A 17,902-nucleotide genomic window follows, 5' to 3' on the forward strand; every position below is an offset into this window, starting at 1 on the left:
GGTTAAATGGTAGTTTCTTAGCTATAACATTAAAACCAAAATCCATAAAAGAAAAATCGGGTAGTTTGGACTTACTTGGTAAAATTTAAATTTTTCTGGTCTTCAAAAGACACTTATTAAAATGGAAAGACAAGATATAGACTGGGAGAACATGTTTGCAAAGTACCTTTATAATAAAGATTTGTATTTGCAATACATAAGGAACTCCCAAATTTAACTATAAAAAAGCAAACAACTCAATAAAAAATGGGCAAAAGGTTTCAACAGACACTTCACCAAAAATATACAGATGGTAATTAAACACAAAAAGATGTTCAACATCAGTAGTCACTAGGGCAATGCAAATCAAAATCATAAGATACCATTTCAAACACACTAGAATGGCTCTAATAAAAAAGACAATAACAAGTGTTGATAAGAATGTGGAGAAATGGGGGTGCCTGGGTGGCTCAGTTCATTAAGCATATGCCTTCTGCTCAGGTCATGATCCCAGCCTCACGTCAGGCTCCCTGCTCAGCTGGGAGGCTGCTTCTCCCTCTCCCTCTGCCTCGGCCCCCTGCTTGTGCTCTCTCTCTCTCAAATGAAAAAATAAATAATATTAAAAAAAAAAAAGAAATTTACCTAAGAGAAATGAAGGCCTATGTCCACACAAAGACTTCTACATGAATGTTCATAGCAGTGTTATTTGTCATAGCCAAAAACTGGAAACAACGAGACAGCTGGTGAAGTAATAAACTGTGGCATATCCACCCAAGGATATACTACTCAGCAACAAAAGAAAACGAACTACTGATACCCACAACATCATGGATAAACCTCAAAATAATTATACTGAGTGAAAGAAGCTAGACAAAACCAAAGAATACCTACTATATGATTCCATTTATATACATTTCTAGAAAATGCAAACTAACATATAGTGACAGAAAGCAGATCAGTGGTTGATTGCCTGTGTGTTACTGGGGGCAAGAAAAGCCAGGAGGGAGGATTACAAAAGGGAAGAAGGAAAATTTTCGGGATGATGAGTATGTGATAATTTCACAGATAAAGACATATGTCAAAGCTTTTCAAATTGTACACTATAAATTTGCCTGGTTTGTTTTATGTCAATTATATCTCAATTAAGCAGTAACAAAATAATAATGACAAAAAGAGAGATGGCTAAGGAGGCATACTGGTTAAAGACCGATGTTAGAAATTTAGCCTTTTCTGGGGTGCCTGGGTGGCACAGTGGTTAAGCGTCTGCCTTCGGCTCAGGGCGTGATCCTGGCGTTCCGGGATCAAGCCCCACATCAGGCTCCTCTGCTTTGAGCCTGCTTCTTCCTCTCCCACTCCCCCTGCTTGTGTTCCCTCTCTCGCTGGCTGTCTCTATCTCTGTCAAATAAATAAAAATAAATAAAATCCTTAAAAAAAAAAAAAGAAATTTAACCTTTTCTGACATCATTCCCCCATCCCCCACAGTTGTCTGCTGGTTCCAGGCTATCCACCTAGAACCTTCAGTCTGCTAGGGTTCAGAAATGCACCTTGAGGCAGATTGCCATCAGCTGGCAACTCACTTAATTCCTTTTTCTAAACAACTGCATACTTGAAAGAGGATCACTTTTGAATTAAATCCTCATTGAAAAATTCTATCACAGTATGGGTCTCATTTCAAGAAAGCATTTTCCCAGGGCTGTACATTTGTTTTTATCCCTCTGCTAAAATTTGCCTCCCATCCAACCCTGGCTTCTTTATTTTGTTAGGCCAGACAGAATTCACCTCTTGTGTCTGTGTGAAGCCCTCTCTGGTCCTCTGCTTTTTAGCAAGACATTCAGTAGCCATTAATCACCTGGCTCATATTGCCAGCATGTAGAGGCTATAACAAAATGCCCCACCCCACTTCCCTACCTTCATCATGAATTTTACCTAAAGGAAAGTGAGCTTGGACATCTGAAACATAAACTTCACAATTAAGACAAACTGGTTCACAGAAAAGATGTGCCAACACTTGAAACAGACACAAGGATTCCCAGGTCAAACAGATTACCACCTAATTGAAAATATTAGCATGCCAGAAATAGAAAAAAAGGAGTACATAAGAAGAGAGGTTGATCATTAATGACACTCACCACCTAGGGAAGAAAGAATCCATTCGTATCCCCCGTTAACTCTGCTTAAAGCTATTAAACCTTTTTTAAAAATCTGGTATCCACTGATTACCTTCCCTTGTTCTAAATTCATTTTGCAAACAACCTTTTGGTTATAATTTGTTTTTCAAATGTGGCGAGCAGGCCAAGAGACCTCACTTAAGTGACAGAAGGGGGTCTAGTTCCCTGAGATGTGAAAATCCTCATTTTAATTTTTGATAATAAATCCTCATTATAATAATTTGCCATTCTGGGTTATATAGTAGTCTTGTGGATTTGTTTAACACCAGCCTGAGAAACAGACTCAACAAGGTCAAGACCAGATTCTAACATATTTTCCAAGATAACATCCCTTTGTATGACCTCTTGGGACACAGTCTGCTTTCCCTGAAGAGATACTTTCATTTGTTTGCTTGTTTATCATCCCACAGTTCATCTTTCCGCTACAGCACTTACCCCACACTATCGCTGGATGAGCCCAGTTTACAAACTGTAGATGCTGAGCTACTTAAGGGTAGTTTTGCATCCAGTTTTGTACTGGCCTCCACCGTTGTGGCTTAATAAATAACAGAATTAAATTGAATCTGGATAATGTGCACAGGTGTTTTCTTCCATTTTTTAGTTCATTTGATGGTTAGGCAATTGGATACCAAAAACACCCCTTCCCAAGTACAAGCCTCTAACACTCAAAAACCTTTAATACCAAAGATAAGCCAGGTATGTTTTTGAAAGTAAAGGGGTGGCTCACTTGATAGAGCATGTAATTCTTCATCTCAAGCCCCACTTTAAGTGGGCATGGAGCCTACTTAAAAAGGAAGTAAGGAAAGAAGGAAAGAAAGAAGGAAGGAAAGAAGGAAGAAGAAAGCATGGAGCCGACACAGGGCTCAATCTCAGGACTCTTGAGATCTTGACCTGATCCGAAATCATGAGTCCGACCCTTAACCGACTGAGCCATGCAGGTACCCAAGAACTGATTTTTAAATGAGGGCCAGAGTAGCACCAACCTCAGTGAAGTTTCTGACACAGCTTCATTTGGGAATTCTTGAAATGTTCAGAAATATTTCAAGGCTTGTCATTGCATCAACTAAGGTGAATGTAGAGGTTTGCCAGATGAATAACCATCAAGGAAATAATGGAAGCGAGCTATCTATTGTAACAATTAAAACGCACTGTAGAGAACCAAATGCTAACCCCATAAACCTTTTGTTACCAAAGACAGTAAGAAAAAAAATCACGTCTTTATAAAGGGAGTCATGATCCATTTTATTTTATGTTATTTTTTTAAGATTTTATTTATTTGTTTGAGAGAGAGTGTGTGAGAGAGAGTGCACAAGCAGCGGGAGCTGCAGAGGAAGAGGGAGAAGAGGGCTCCCTTTGAGCAGGCAGCCCGACCATGCCGGGCTCCATCCCAGGACCTGGAGATCATGACCTGAGCCAAAAGCAGACACTTAACCGACTGAGCCACACAGGCGCCCCAGTTTTGTCTTTTTTTTTTTTTTAAAGATTTTATTTATTTGAGGGAGGGAGAAAAAGAAAGCTTGAACATGAGAATGGTGGAGGGGCAGAGGGAGAGGGACAAGAAGACTCCCTGCTGAGCAGAGCGCCTGACTCCGGCTCCATCTCAGGACCCTGGGATCATGACTTGAGCAGAAGGCAGATGCTTAACTGACTGAGCCACTCAGGCACCACCCTTTCTTTTAAAGGTTTTATTTTAATTCTGGTTAGTTAACAATGTTATATTAGTTTTAGGTGTTGCCTCAACTCCTTAAAAGCAGTAATGTTTTTAAGGGTTTCTTAATAGAAATGTGATTCCTTTAAGCACTGTTAACTGAATGTCTTTGACTCAGTTTTCTCACAGTAGACAGAGTGATGAATACATCAAATTAAGTGCGAAGGAACTAGTTTCCTAGTTCACAAATAAAGCATAGTCCTTAACACAGAGAACAGTTTCCATTACTATTTAGTTCTGTAATTAATCCTCAAAAGATTGTGATTTTATGCATAGGAAACTGAGGCCTAGAAAAATGAAGTTACTTTGTTCACATCCCAGTTAGTTAATGGCAGCTTAGAGACTAAAGACACTATTGCCTTGTGGTATGATTTATGAGTACTGGGTTCCCGTAAAAGAGTAAGCTAAAAATGCTAAGACAAGAAATGCTTATTTCAAAAAAGGCAGTAGCACAATCTGTCTCTTCTCCAAAAAATCATACGCATGGCAGATTTTTGTCCTGCTGATGCTACATGAGGAAAATGTAGGCCTAATCTGTCCAGTCTTCCATCTCAGCGCTAAGGAAGGGCTTGGGTTTAAGTGGAGCTTGTCCAGCGCGGCCTCATCCGGCCAACAGGCATGGCTCCAGCTGTGCAGCGGAAGAGAGGTAGCCTAGGAAGAAAGAACCATCACCAACCCCCACCCTGCTGTGTATCTTAGATAAATAAAATCTGTATTTAAAAAGGGGGGGGGGATGAAGGAGAAAGCAATGGGTACTCCTTCAACTGGACACCCGCGTACATTTCCTGATCCTGTCTTCTTTTTGCTATCCTTACTGCTTCCACCCCGGCATGGCCTTCTGAATCATGTGTTCATCTCTCCTTTGACTCGACCCATCAGGCATAGCCTCAACCTCATCTGCACCAACAAAGCGGGTGTCTACACACATCAAGCAAACACCTTGGGAGAGACACGGGTTTCCCAAACCTTAATCCCGTACAGTCCGAAGCCACACCTTTATTTCTAGGCAACTCCCTCACTGGCTCTTCCCTCTTTCCCCCGCCACCAGCCGCATCAGCCTCCGCAAACCCTCTCGCCGGTGCCCTCCATCCCTCTCCAAGCTAATGTCACTCGGCGCCCACCCCTCCCAGGCGCCGGGGTCCTCAGCCCCCCTCGGTCCCAGCCCCGGGAGCGATGCTCCAGGCCAGCGCACAGCGCGCCGCCACTCCCGGCGCATATTGCAGCCTCCCGGGCTCCCGCAGTGCTCCTGCGGTGCTCTCACCTCATCCAGGGTGCGGCCGCCGCAGCCGCCTCTTCCTCCTCCGCCGCCGCTGCCCAGCTCCCGGCCGGCTCGGGCTGCCGTCGCTCCCGGCCAGGAGACTGCCGCGAAGGCTGTGTGGCTCGCGCCGCGTCCCCGGACCAGTAAGGCGCGTGGTGCGCCCAGCGGGACGCGCGGCAGCAGCGGCTGCAGTCGCAGCGGCGGTGGCAGCAGGACCCGCTGTCGGTCCTCTTCATGGATTTCCTGGGCCCGGCCACGCCAGTCCCGGTTACCGTCCCTACTTGGCTTTCCTATGGTCTTCCCGCACTGCCAGGGAACATCCTCCGGGCACGGATGGCGGCGGAAACCTGGAAGGACCAGGCCTCCTCCGCGGCTGCCTCTGCCACCTGCTCCGCCCAGATTGCTTCTGTCCCTCGCCCATAAACACCCGCCGCTGCCTCTTCATCCTCTCTCATCAACCCATTCTCTCTCCACCCACTACCTCAACCTGGAAACCTTTTCATTCCCAGATGGCACTTTTTTTTCTTTCTTTCTTTCTTTTTTTTTTTTTGGTCTTCCTATCCACTTCATTGTCACTGTCCTCAATTTCCAACCTTAAAAAGTTTCTCCTTTTCTCACTCCCTCTCCCTATATTTTCCCGGGTTTTGTCTTCCTTCTCCCTCCAACTCAGCCATCCTCTTCTATTTTACATTATTCTTTGCTCAGAATCACTACTCTATAGGCCGTTTGCTAACCCCGGTTCTCCCTCTTTCCCTCTTAAAATCTTCCCGCCTCTCAATTTTCCCTTTAGTTGTAAAAAAAAAAAGAAAGAAAGAAAGAAAGAAAAAAAAAAGAAAAGAAAAGAAAAGAAAAGAAAAAGGAAAAGAAAATTCTCCTAAATAACCTGTTTTCCTTTCCATTGAGACTTTCTGATTTCCATTTTTCATGAAGAATTCATAGTAAAGTATATATGGCTTGGTATCCAATATCAAGTAAAGAGGATGAATTCATGGTTAAAAAACAGTTCATAGGTCAAATAAATCCTCACTTCACCTTCGTTCTGAAAAGCCTTTCCTTGTATTTCACAGCGTCCTCTAGGAACGGAAGCTAATCAGGATCTAGCAAAGCAGAATGCTTCTGCTACACCGTAGGCACAAGGCTTGCAACAGAGGTTCATCTTTGTAGTAGGCATATGGATCCCAAGGTTTATAGGCAAAAGTCAATAGGGACTATTGATGGATTCAGTGTAAACAAAGAAACTTACCTTAACACGTTTTCCTCCCAAGTCTGCTGTTCCCTCCTCTGCTTTTTTTTTTTTTTAACCCAACACTATCATCCTCCCAGTTGCCCAGGCCCCAAACCTGGGAGTGGTCAGAGACTTATCTCTCTCGCTCATTCACCTCATCTAGTCTTTAATTCTACTTCTTTACTATTTCTTTATCTGAAGTGCTCGCTCTTATCATGATTCCAAATGTCTCCAGAAAATGACACTATCAGGTATCTCATTCTTTCTTTCAAAACTTAATCTATATCTTTACCTCTGTTTTTCCCCAATATATTTTACCTGGGCAATTTACCCTCCACTCCTATCTCTTCTAGAGATTCTTAATTATCTTTTGTTGTCTTTGTATCTTTGGCCTTGCCTTCTCCTTTAGGTCTACCTCTCTTTTTTCTTTTTAAGATTTTATTTATTTGAGAGAGAGAAGGAGTAAGAGCAAAAGGGAGAGAAAGCCTGAGCAGTGGGGAGGGGAAAAAGGAGAGGGAGAAGCAGGCCCTCCACCAAGCAGGGAGCCCAAAGTGGGACTCAGTCCCAGGACCCTGGGATCATGACCTGAACCGAAGGTAGATGCTTAACCGACCGAGCCACCCAGGCGTCCCATGGTCTGTCCCTACTCTTATAAATATGCTCAAGTCTCCTCATCTCTCCTCTAGCTACCACCGCAGCTCTAACTACCATCATATCTCTGGCTTCCCTCCATTAACCGATTTGAATAAATACACTGTATGCATTTGATAGCTATACTTCCTGACTTCCATTCTTTTTTTTTTTTTTAAGATTTTATTGATTTATTTGAGAGAGCAAGAAAGCACAAGCAGGGGGAGAGGCAGAGAGAGAGGGAGTACCAGGCAGCCCAGCTGGGGGGATGTGGGGTGTTTCATCCCAGAACCCTGGGATTGGGACCTGAGCCTAAGGCAGATGCTTAACTGACCAAGCCACCCAGGTACTCTTCCATTCATTCTTTACCACGTCATTCTCTGCAGTCAGGCTTCTAATCCTATTACTTAGCTGAAGCTGGTGTCTTAGCAGACCGACTTTGGCTTTGCCCACACACAGGTAGTAGATTTGATCTAATATACAAAATAAAAGGAATGAGATTCCTTAATTAATTTTTTGAGGTTCCTTAATTTAAAGAGAATATGCCATCTTTGTTGGTTCAGGCAAATAAATAGGTCAGTGAAATTACCGCAAACTCAAGAGGTAATAAGAAGTCCTGAAGCCTCCAATTCCTTCCAGGATGAAGGAGCATGCATCAGACTAACTGTCCCCCCTTGGGTGGGGGGTAAGATAGAGTAGAATATATAAATGCTTATAAATATACAAAAACATTAAAACAACTCTTTGAAGAAACTGAAGAGTAACCAAAGCAGGAAGGACTTGAATCTATGATCCTGAAAAAGAAGAACATGAAGTGAGCTCCATAGTCACCCTGAAATTTTTCTCCTGAGGGAATTTTCCAAATCAAGTGCTAGAAAGTAAAGACCAAGTAAAAGCTTGCAGTATTACTGGGTCAAAGTTCAGAGCTGCTAAAGTGGCTGGGAGTCGAGGGAGAACTCCCAGAGAAAGAATGGCAGAGATATGGTTCAGTAATCTAGTGCAGGGACGCCTGGGTGGCTCAGTTGGTTAAGCATCTCCCTTCGGCTCAGGCCATGATCCCAGGGTCCTGGAATCAAGCCCAGAGAACTGGGCTCCTTGCTCAGCAGGGAGCCTGCTCCTGCCTGCCGCTCCCCCTGCTTGTGCTCTCTCTCTGACAAATAAATAACTAAAATCTTAAAAAAAAATATGTGCAAATTCTCCTCACAGTAGGGGCCAGTTGTAAAGCCCAACATGCACAAAGCAAGATTAAATACACATACACACCAGAAAACAGTAGTTTAGAGCCTAACGAGCTAAATAGAGATTTCAGCACCTAATGATGAAGGATAGTTGGAAGGCAGGGACAAGGGGCCCCATCCTCAGAGGAGACCACCCTTAAAAGGATTTTACACCACCCTGGAAGGAGCCCTCCACCCTTTCCCATGTGATAGATAGGTGACAAAAACCTGATTGGATAACAGGCTCATGGAGGGTTGATCAAATTAAAATGGCCCACCAACAAGCCCATAAAGACACATATACTTAGAAACTCTGGTGGCAACTCAGGTCCCCTCACTCCTCAGGAGCTTTGTACTATCATTTTGCAATCCCTCAATAGACCTTCCTTTGCTGCCCACCACTCCGTCCAGTCTACCTCTTCATTCTTCCAAGCGGCATGACCAAGAACTGTGGGCACCAACACAGAGAAAAAAATCCTGTAACACTAATACAACTTGGACTTCAAGCATCTCCAAAGTAAAGAGACATCCAGGGCTTTCAGTTGAGACCCAAAAAGTCTGCACTCCTAGAGTAAGGGCAATACAGTACTGAAATAGAATAGATCTAACAAAACTTAAGCCAAGTCTTTACAGGATCAAAGTGATCCACTAGTATTCTTTATGCCTACCAGAACAAAACCGTAACTCGGTGGAGGTAGGTAACATCATCCACAACCTCTACAATTTTTTCCTCCACAGGGTCAAATATCCTATACGAAATTAAGAAGCATGCTAAAAACAAAATCCATATGACTAAATATGAGGACAAAAGTTGTTTTTTTTTTTTAAAGATTTTATTTATTTGTTTGAGAGAGTGCACCCGCATGTGCATGTGAGCATGAGCAGGGGGGAGGGGTAGGGGGAGAGGGAGAAGCAGAACCACCACTGAGCAGGGAGCCAGATGGGGCACTTGATACCACGACCCTGGGATCATGACCTGAGCCCAAGGCAGATGCTTAACCAGCTGAGCCACACAGGCATCCACCATGAGGAGAAAAGTTGATAGAAACAGACCCAGACATTAGAATTGACATGACATTAAATAACTATGACTAATAGGTTTAAGAAAAAAGAGGAAAAGATGGGCAAAGACTAAAAGATAAATAATTTATTTCAATATAGAATTGGAACTTATTAAACACAGATGGAAATTCTAAATATAAAAACATAATAACTGGAAAAGGAACCCATTGGTGTGTTCGACAGCAGTCTGAATACAGAAGTCAGCATCCATGAAGTGGAAGATAGGTCAATAAAAAATTCCAAAATGAAGGACAGAAAAAGGGGGGTGGAAAGAGCAGAGCATAATAGTCATTTGGGATACAGTCAAGGGGTACATTATATGTGTAACTGTAGTTACAGAAACAGAGGAGAGGTTGGGCTAGACACAATACTTGAGGAGATAAAGACTAAGAATTTTCTAAAACTGATGAAAGACATTGACTTCTCAGGTTCCAGAAGTTTAGCAAACCCCAAGTAGAATAAATCACCAATATATCTCAGAAATATTAGAAGCAGTTGTAATTTAGAAATTTGATGAAGGCAATTCTGCCGTTGAAACAGAGGGGAAAATCTTGACCAGGAGGCAGTTCTCATAGACCTAATCAATTCCATAGCTTTTATGCAGTGGCGGGGTCATTGTGCAAGGGCTGAAAAGGAACACGCACAAGAAAGGATGGAAATTATGTCACTAAACAGAGCTTATACTCAAATCAGCTCTTGGGGGTCAGAAAAAGGAGTTGAAAGGGGGAAATGAAAATGAATATGTTTGATTTGCTGGTGGAAAATCAATAAACTCATTAAACCACAGTTAGTAACTAAACTGAGACTGCCAACCTGCAAATTTCTAAATTTTGTATAACAAGGCAGGAAGATCTCAAGTGTCCTACTCCAAAAGAAGAAATGATTTCTATAGGGGATTTCCACCTCCACCTGCCACGTATTAAACATAGTACCATAAACAATTGAAACTACGTTACAAGTCACAGGTTCAGATAACTGGCATGAAATGATTGGTAAGCCAGACAGGCTAAAACTGAAAAGATTTTCTCTTCGTTCTCTACTCAACATTGAATTTCTGCTATGATGTTTGGAAACAGCTATGCGGTTGTGAGTTATCCCGAGGATTAAACTGGGTTCTGAAGACATAATTTTGTTGGGTAGCTCTATGGCCTTGGAATTGACTTAAATTTTTTTGACTGTTGATATTAAGTGTCCTATTACATTTTGGGTTGTTTGAAAATGAGAGACATCAGAATTTTTGATTGAATCAATCCAACCTAACGATACTATGGAAAATATCCAGTAAAAACAGCTGAAGTTATAGCCGATGAAAGAATCCTGATTCTACCCAGGCACCTGATTAAGAATTCTGCTGGCTGACAAAATATGGAAGCAACCCAAGTGTCCATCAATAGATGAATGGATAAAAGAAGATGTGGTGTATATATTACAATGGAACATTACTCAGCCATAAAAATAGAATGAAATCTTGCTATTTACAACAACATGGATGGATTTAGAGCGTACAATGTTAAGTGATGTGTCAGTCAGAGAAAGACGAATACCATATGATTTCACTCCGTATTCACCCTGAAATTTTTCTCCTGAGGTAATTTTCCAAATCAAGTGCTAGTAAATAAAGGCCAAGTAAGAGCTGGCAGTATTACTGGGCTGAGTAAAACAAACAAAACAAATAAACAAACAAAACCCAGCTGGGCTTGTATTATGGATTTTAAGGAACATGTAATTGTTATTATTTTAACAGTTATTTGGGAATTATTGTTATTTTAACCCCATTAAAGCTTTCAGTTGTGAACATGAGATTTCTTTCCACTTACTTAGGTTTTCTTTAATTTCTTCAACAAAGTTTTATAGTTCTCAGTCTATAAATCTTATACTCCTTTTGTTAGAATTACCTAAATATTTCATTTATTTTTAAGCTATTGTAAATGGAATTGTGTTCCTAATTTTATTTTTGGATTGTCATTTCTAGTGCATAGAAATACAATTGATTTTTGCATATTGATCTTGTATCCTACAACTCTGATAAATTCACTTATTCTACTTTTTGTGGGTTCTTTAGAATTTTCTTTTTCTTTTCAAAAGATTTATTTAGTTGCTTGAGAGAGAGAGCAAGCGAGCATGAGCGGGGGAGGAGCAGAGGGAGAGGGAGAGTCTTAAGCAGTCTGCATGCTCAGTGTGGAGCCCGACATGAGGCTCAATCCCAGCACCCTGAGATCAAGACCTGAGCCAAAACCAAGAGTCAGCCGCTTAACCAACTGTGCCACCCAGGCACTCCTAGAATTTTCTATATACAAGATCAAATCATCTGCAAATAGATTTAGTGTTACTTCTTTCTTTCCAATTTCAGTGCCTTTATTTCTTTTTCTTTTCTCTTTGCCCTGGCTTGAGCTTCAAGTATAAGGTTGAGTAGAAGTGGTAAGAGTGGACATCTTTGTACTGTTCCCAATCTTAGAGGAAAAGCTTTCAATCTTTCACTTTTAAGTACAATGTTAGTTGTGGGATTTTCATAGATGTCATTTATCAGGTTGAGGAAGTTCTCTTCTATTTCTAGTTGACTGTTTTTTTGTTTTTTTGTTTTTAAAGATTTTATTTATTTATTTGACAGAGAGATAGACAGCGAGAGAGGGAACACAGCAGGGGAGTGGGAGAGGAAGAAGCAGGCTCCCAGCAGAGGAGCCCGATGTGGGACACGGTCCCATAATGCCTGGATCATGCCCTGAGCCGAAGGCAGACGCTTAACGACTGTGCCACCCAGGCGCCCCCCTAGTTGACTGTTTTTAACAGGAAAAAGTGTTAGATATTATTGAATTCTTTTTCCACATTCATTGAGATAATCATGTGGGTTTTGTCCTTTATTCTATTAATTTGGTATATTACATTTATTGATTTTCATATGTCGAAGCAATCTTGCATTCCTCAGGTAAATTCCACTTGGTCATGATGTATGATCCCTTTAATGTGTTGCTGGAAAAAGTTCACTACAATAAGGTATATTGGTCTGTCAATTTCATTTCTTGTGAAGTTGTTGTTTGGTTTTGGTATCAGAGTAATATTGGTCTCAGAGAATGAATCAGGAGCTGTTCTCTTCTACATTTTTTGGAAGAGTTTGCAAAGCATTAGTATTCTTTCTTTTTTTTTTTTTAAAGATTTTATTTATTTATTTGTCAGAGAAAGAGTGTACAAGCAGGGGGAGTGGCAGGCAGAGGAAGATCAGGCTCCCCAATGAGTGAGCCACCCAGGTGTCCCAGCATTAGTGTTCTTTAATTTTTTCTGGATTTCACAAGTTAAGTTGTCTGGACCTTGACTCTTCCTTGTGAAAGGTATTATTATTATTATTACCATTCTTATTAATTCATTCTCTTTACTTGTTATAGGTCTAGTTGGGTTTTCTATTTCTTCTTGAATCAATTCAGGTAGCTTGTGTCTTTCTCAGAGTTTGTCCATTTCATTTAGGTTATCTAATTTTTGACACGCAATTATTAATTGTATTTCCTCGTGATCCTTTTTATTTCTACGGGTTGGTAGTAGTATCCCCTCATTCATTTGTAATTTGACCCATGTTAAATAAAGTTTGTCTCCCCATCAGCACTCTTCCCTCAAAACCCCAAAACCTCCATAAAATCCCATTTGAGACAAATTTCAATTACAAAGTTACAACAGGTACAAAGATCAACTTAAAAAAACAAACAAAACATAAAATGCTCCTGTCGCGATTTGTGGTAAATGGTATTTGTATCCAGTCTAACCTGGATATATATTATCTTCTTGACCTTTTTCCTTTATTCTGCCAAAAAGTGGTTTAAAATTATACAAATTCTGTAAGAGCTTCTGATAGTGCTTAAAACATGTCTGTTTACCAGAGTCTTGAAATATATTAGAGGATCAATTAGGTCTTTTTATCTTATTGTATCTGCAAGTTTTCTCAGCAGCATTTTCCATCTTCTTTTTCATAGAGCATATTGAAGAAAAACTAGTAGTAATGTAAAACTTGCTCAAAACCCAAACACATTCAGTAATTTAAGCTGAGGTTTTGCCATTTGTGGCAACAAAAATGATGGATGCCAACATAAATATACAGCCTATTCCCAAAGTAATATAAAAATCTAAAAATTTTACTTTTGCAGCAATATTTTGCCATAAACTGAAGTACAACAGAGTCACAATGAGGACACTAATAAAAAAGGCATTATATCATACAAAATGTACAAAAGTCACATCCTCACAAAAGCATATTGTGATACAACCTCTTCCCAGCTAAAGGCTGACAGAAAGCCAACAGCTAGAAGTCTATGAGATCATCAAAACCACTTAACTGGAAGGAAACAAAGGTGCTAAGATCATCATAGGGTCTCGTAGGGCCAAGGCCCTTCTCGGTGGAAGGACATACCCAAAGATAGGTGAGTATTTTTGAGAAAATTCTGGTCTCAGTGCAGGTACATCCTGGTTTGTTTTCTGCCATGTGGTAAGGAGCCTGCTGCTTCTTTGGGGGAAGGTCTGCTGTTTCCTAGCTAGCTGGGTAAGTCTGCGTCATTTTGCTGTAGAATGTTAGCAAGACCTTTGGGTCATTACCAATCTAAATCCACGTTCCGCATTTAGTTGGACCAGTAATAAAAGAAGTAGTATTATTTCTCTACTTCCCAGTTTGATCTCAATTTAGAACGGGAAGAAAGGATTGCTGTCTTGATCTCCTAAAGCCCTAATTCAAAGCTGCCATTGTAATATTCTCAAGAAGCAATAGGCTGCATAAGTAGTGAATAAATAAAGGACAATGCTTCTGGGATTTTGGTTCTCATTTACCTAAGGGCTCTGAGGTAGGCCTCCTTCGAGAAATGGCACATTGAACTTTGGATTTGACTGTCAGATTTCCAGAACCAGAGGATCATACTCCTTTTTTTTTTTTTTAAAGATTTTATTTATTTATTTGACAGAGATAGAGACAGCCAGCGAGAGAGGGAACACAAGCAGGGGGAGTGGGACAGGAAGAAGCAGGCTCATAGTGGAGGAGCCTGACGTGGGGCTCGATCCCATAACGTCGGGATCACGCCCTGAGCCGAAGGCTCAACTGCTGTGCCACCCAGGCGCCCCCAGAGGATCATACTCCTAAACAAAGTGGGGAGGAAAAGGTCCCACATCCTCAGTGGGCTGAGGAGCAGGGAAAGGACAATCACAAGGGACTCTTTAATAAAAATTGTGTCTTTAGAAGACAGGGAATTCATCACAAGAAAAGATTAACAGCAAGTTGTTGTGCCCCATTTCATTACATTTAGTGTCATATTGGATTCAGTTTTCAGCCACGTGGGGCTGAGTGAGTCAGCCTAATAATTTGTCTTTTTTTTTTTTTTTAACAAGGAAGGATAACAGAGACCAGTAATAACTGAAATATCTGACCCTATGATTGTAAAGAAAAAATCACTCAGTGAGAAAGTTGTTCACTAATTTCTGGAACACCAGTGAGTAGAAGAGATAGGGTCCAAAAAAGAAGGAGGAACTGGAGGAGTATGAGGGGGAAGCCAAGCAACAGTGCAGTTGTTGAGATAACAGCAGCTAAAATCAGGAACTTGTAATGGCTTCTAGGAAAACTCAATCCACTTCTGTGACTCCATAGAAAGGGAGTAGGGCTGCAGTTCTGAGGGACAACCTAGGTGGACACTCAGGGTTCAAAAAAAAAAAAAATCACCTCCCAAGGCTTTTATCATTCTAGTCTGATGGGTGAGAAGCAGTGGGGGTAGAACTGGGTTAAGGGTAATGGGAGAGAGACTGAGCCAGGTAGAATGTAACCTCTACCAACAAACTTCATGTTTCTTTTGTTCACTTTTGTATAAACCAGTACCTGCTATTCCTAGTCCATAGTGATTGAACAATAAATATTTTTGAATAACTAATTGGATAAATGAAGGGAATGGTTGACAGATAACGTCTTCACTTAGTAGAGTAGCAACTGTGAATTGTGCTATATATAACCAATGAAGTGTTGTCCCAATCTATGAGCATGCCATTCATTTGGTCGTTTATTCAATAAACATTAATTGAGCATTTGCTAGCTTCCAGGTATGGGATACTAGACTTTGGGGGAATAACACATGACTATTTTTCCTGTCCTGAAAGGATTTGATTTAGAGGCTGGTAGGGGAAGGAAGAAATTTGTTAAAAACTTTTCAAAATTGAATAAAATATTTTAGATGCTATCAAAACTACCCTATCCGTCTCATTCCGCCCCACCCCTCCCCCGTCCGAACTCCACCAATCTAACTCCAAGGGACGGACCCTGGGTCTGCGGTCTGCCTGGCTTTCCTGACCAAGTAGGGAAACCACACAAACGTGACGAAAGAAGTCATTTCTTGAGGTACCTTCTAGAAGGCAGGGGCTAACTTTGCTAAGGCTTCACATTTGAAGCAGACTATTTAGTCATTATTTTAAATAGAAGCCTTCATGCTACTTACAATGCACACTTTGTTCTTTTCTCCACCTTTTTCCTCCCAAATCTTTACTTTCACTTCAGTGTCTAGACCGTCTGTGTGAATGACACAGATAAGGTCTGTGAACAAATTCAAGGATAAAAAGACAAATTCCTGACTCCACAGAGCTCGCACTGTAAGGTTTAGTCAGGGATGATAACTCAAAATAACACCACCAGCACAGACGCGCGCGAGAACGCTTTCCAGCCGGGCCGAAAACTGCGCCGCGAGGCGTTGCCGAAGGGTGGGCGTCAGGATGCGCGCCAGGGTGGAAGGCGGGACCGTTCTGGATTCCCTGGAGGCAGCCAATGGCCACCTGGGAGGCGGAGCTTTCGGCATGACTGGCATGGAAACCGACCAATCCGGACCTAATCTGGATGACCCGCAGTAGGAGATCTACAGGAGTTCTGGTGCAGCTCAGTAAGACGGGAGAGTGGGAGAGGGGGGGTGCTCAAGGCGGTAGTTGCTCACTAATCCGTAGGAACGCATTTCAATTTTTTAAATCACCAGTTCGGCCATACTAGTCATATGACTGGATATCAGTCCAGATATAGTGGCTTTCTATTCTTTTGTCTGCCAAGAGCATCACCTCCTGAGAAATGCTTTCTTAATGTACGGAATCATTTAATTCAAAGGAGCTGATCTCTTCTAAGTCAGTGAGACTTAGACGTCTTCTAAACAGCATAGTTTGGTCTGTGGGTAGATGAGAGGCAAAGGTTGCTAAGACTATTTTTTTACTCATCTTCCTTACCTAATTCGTATCTGGCATCGAATTAGGCGCTCAATATTGTTTAATAAATGGATACAAGCCCCTAGCTATTGCTTCCTCTGATGTCATTTGTAAAACCGCTGCAACCTTCAGACCCTTTAGTGGAAAATCTCATCCTGTATCTGCAGCTTGATTTTTTACGTATGTGCATTACTTGGTTTCTTCAATAAGTTTTAAGAATTTGCTGGCAACTCTTAATTATGATATGCAAGGCTCCTGTTTACTTTTTTCCTTTTAGTAAAATGTTTACAGGCTCCAAGATTCTTGCACTTTTACCATTTCACAGTGTCATCAGGTTTCAGGCAGATAAAGAATAAGCTTTATAAATTTTAAAGCCCTAGACAAACGTTTCTTGATACCCTTTTCCCACTCATTGTGGAAGAGTTGACTACCTTCCCTATACTTATCACAGTTTTCACCATTATTGTGCAGTCCTGTATTGCTCAAGGGACCAAAGGGCAGGAGCTCAAAGGCAATGCCTGTGTGTGAATGACACGGTGCTGATCAAGTTAGAAGCTAAAGTCACTCAGATTCCAGAGTTTCCGAGGTCTAAGTGTTGGGCAGTTTCATACAGAGACAAAGTCTGGCCTTCTGATAGCTCATCAGTGACCTAGGAGTCCTCTCTCTGGAATTATAATTTTAGTGTGTCTAAGAAGAAAAAAGTAAAAGTTGTGAGTATGAATGTTCTTTCAAAATGGGTTGCCCCAGGATGATTCTGTGTTCTGTGTTCCTCTATCAGTCAATTGTTTTTTGTTTTTTGGGTTTTTTGGTTATAAGTAACAGAAACTAAGCAAAAAAAAAAAAAGGATGGGGAATTTATTATAAAGAAACAATGGTGACTTATAGAATCCATGAGCAGGAATGGTTATGGGCCTTGAGAAAGCCTAAAGCCAGAAACTAGAAAGAAGCTGGGACTCTTACTCCAAATCTGCTTCCCTCTGCATGCCTGTTATATTTGTCATTTTCTGCTTCTCTCATTCATGTCGTACCCTTTGTTAAAATATTTGATTTATGAATTCCTCATTACTGGAATTATTCCAGCTGAGGCTGAATAACTTTCTTTTGAGATTATGGCAGAAGACATGTCCTTGTTGAGTGGAAGGGGAGTTAGATTAAGTTATATATGTGGGCTATTCTAAATGTAAGATATTATGATTTTACCAGTTTAGGCTCCCATATACATGAGGATTGCCTTCCATTTCATTTTCTCACTGTCTCTGTTAATAGTAACCTTGATTTCTTTGTCTTATCTATATCCCATTCCTTCATCTTTTGTGTGGAATCAATTAGTAGGTCTTATTGGGTCTAACTTCCAAAAGCCTCTCAAGAAATAATACTAGTTTTCTCCTAATAGTTGTAGAGCTGTAGAAAAGGTAATGAAAGCATGAGCTCCTTAACCTACAGGTAAATATTAAGATAGAGTTGCAT

The 17,902-nt window shown here is 41.1% G+C and overlaps 1 protein-coding gene across 8 annotated transcripts in view; it reads right to left on the bottom strand.

The window, feature by feature from the left end:
• PDE4DIP (phosphodiesterase 4D interacting protein) overlaps positions 1 to 5,490 on the bottom strand; it is a 201,798-nt gene extending 196,308 nt beyond the window's left edge. For 4 of the 8 annotated variants that reach the window (XM_019792716.2, XM_019792719.2, XM_034643237.1 and 1 more), the window contains exon 1: positions 5,117 to 5,490. In XM_019792716.2, coding sequence (XP_019648275.1) covers positions 5,117 to 5,349 — 233 coding nt within the window. In that variant the 5' untranslated portion in view covers positions 5,350 to 5,490. The remainder of the gene's footprint in view (positions 1 to 5,116) is intronic. The other 4 variants (XM_034643238.1, XM_019792730.2, XM_019792731.2 and 1 more) reach the window with 1 other exon arrangement.
• Positions 5,491 to 17,902: the final 12,412 nt, after the last annotated feature.

Source organism: Ailuropoda melanoleuca, chromosome 14, assembly GCF_002007445.2.
Source record: "Ailuropoda melanoleuca isolate Jingjing chromosome 14, ASM200744v2, whole genome shotgun sequence".
Taxonomy (NCBI): domain Eukaryota; kingdom Metazoa; phylum Chordata; class Mammalia; order Carnivora; family Ursidae; genus Ailuropoda; species Ailuropoda melanoleuca.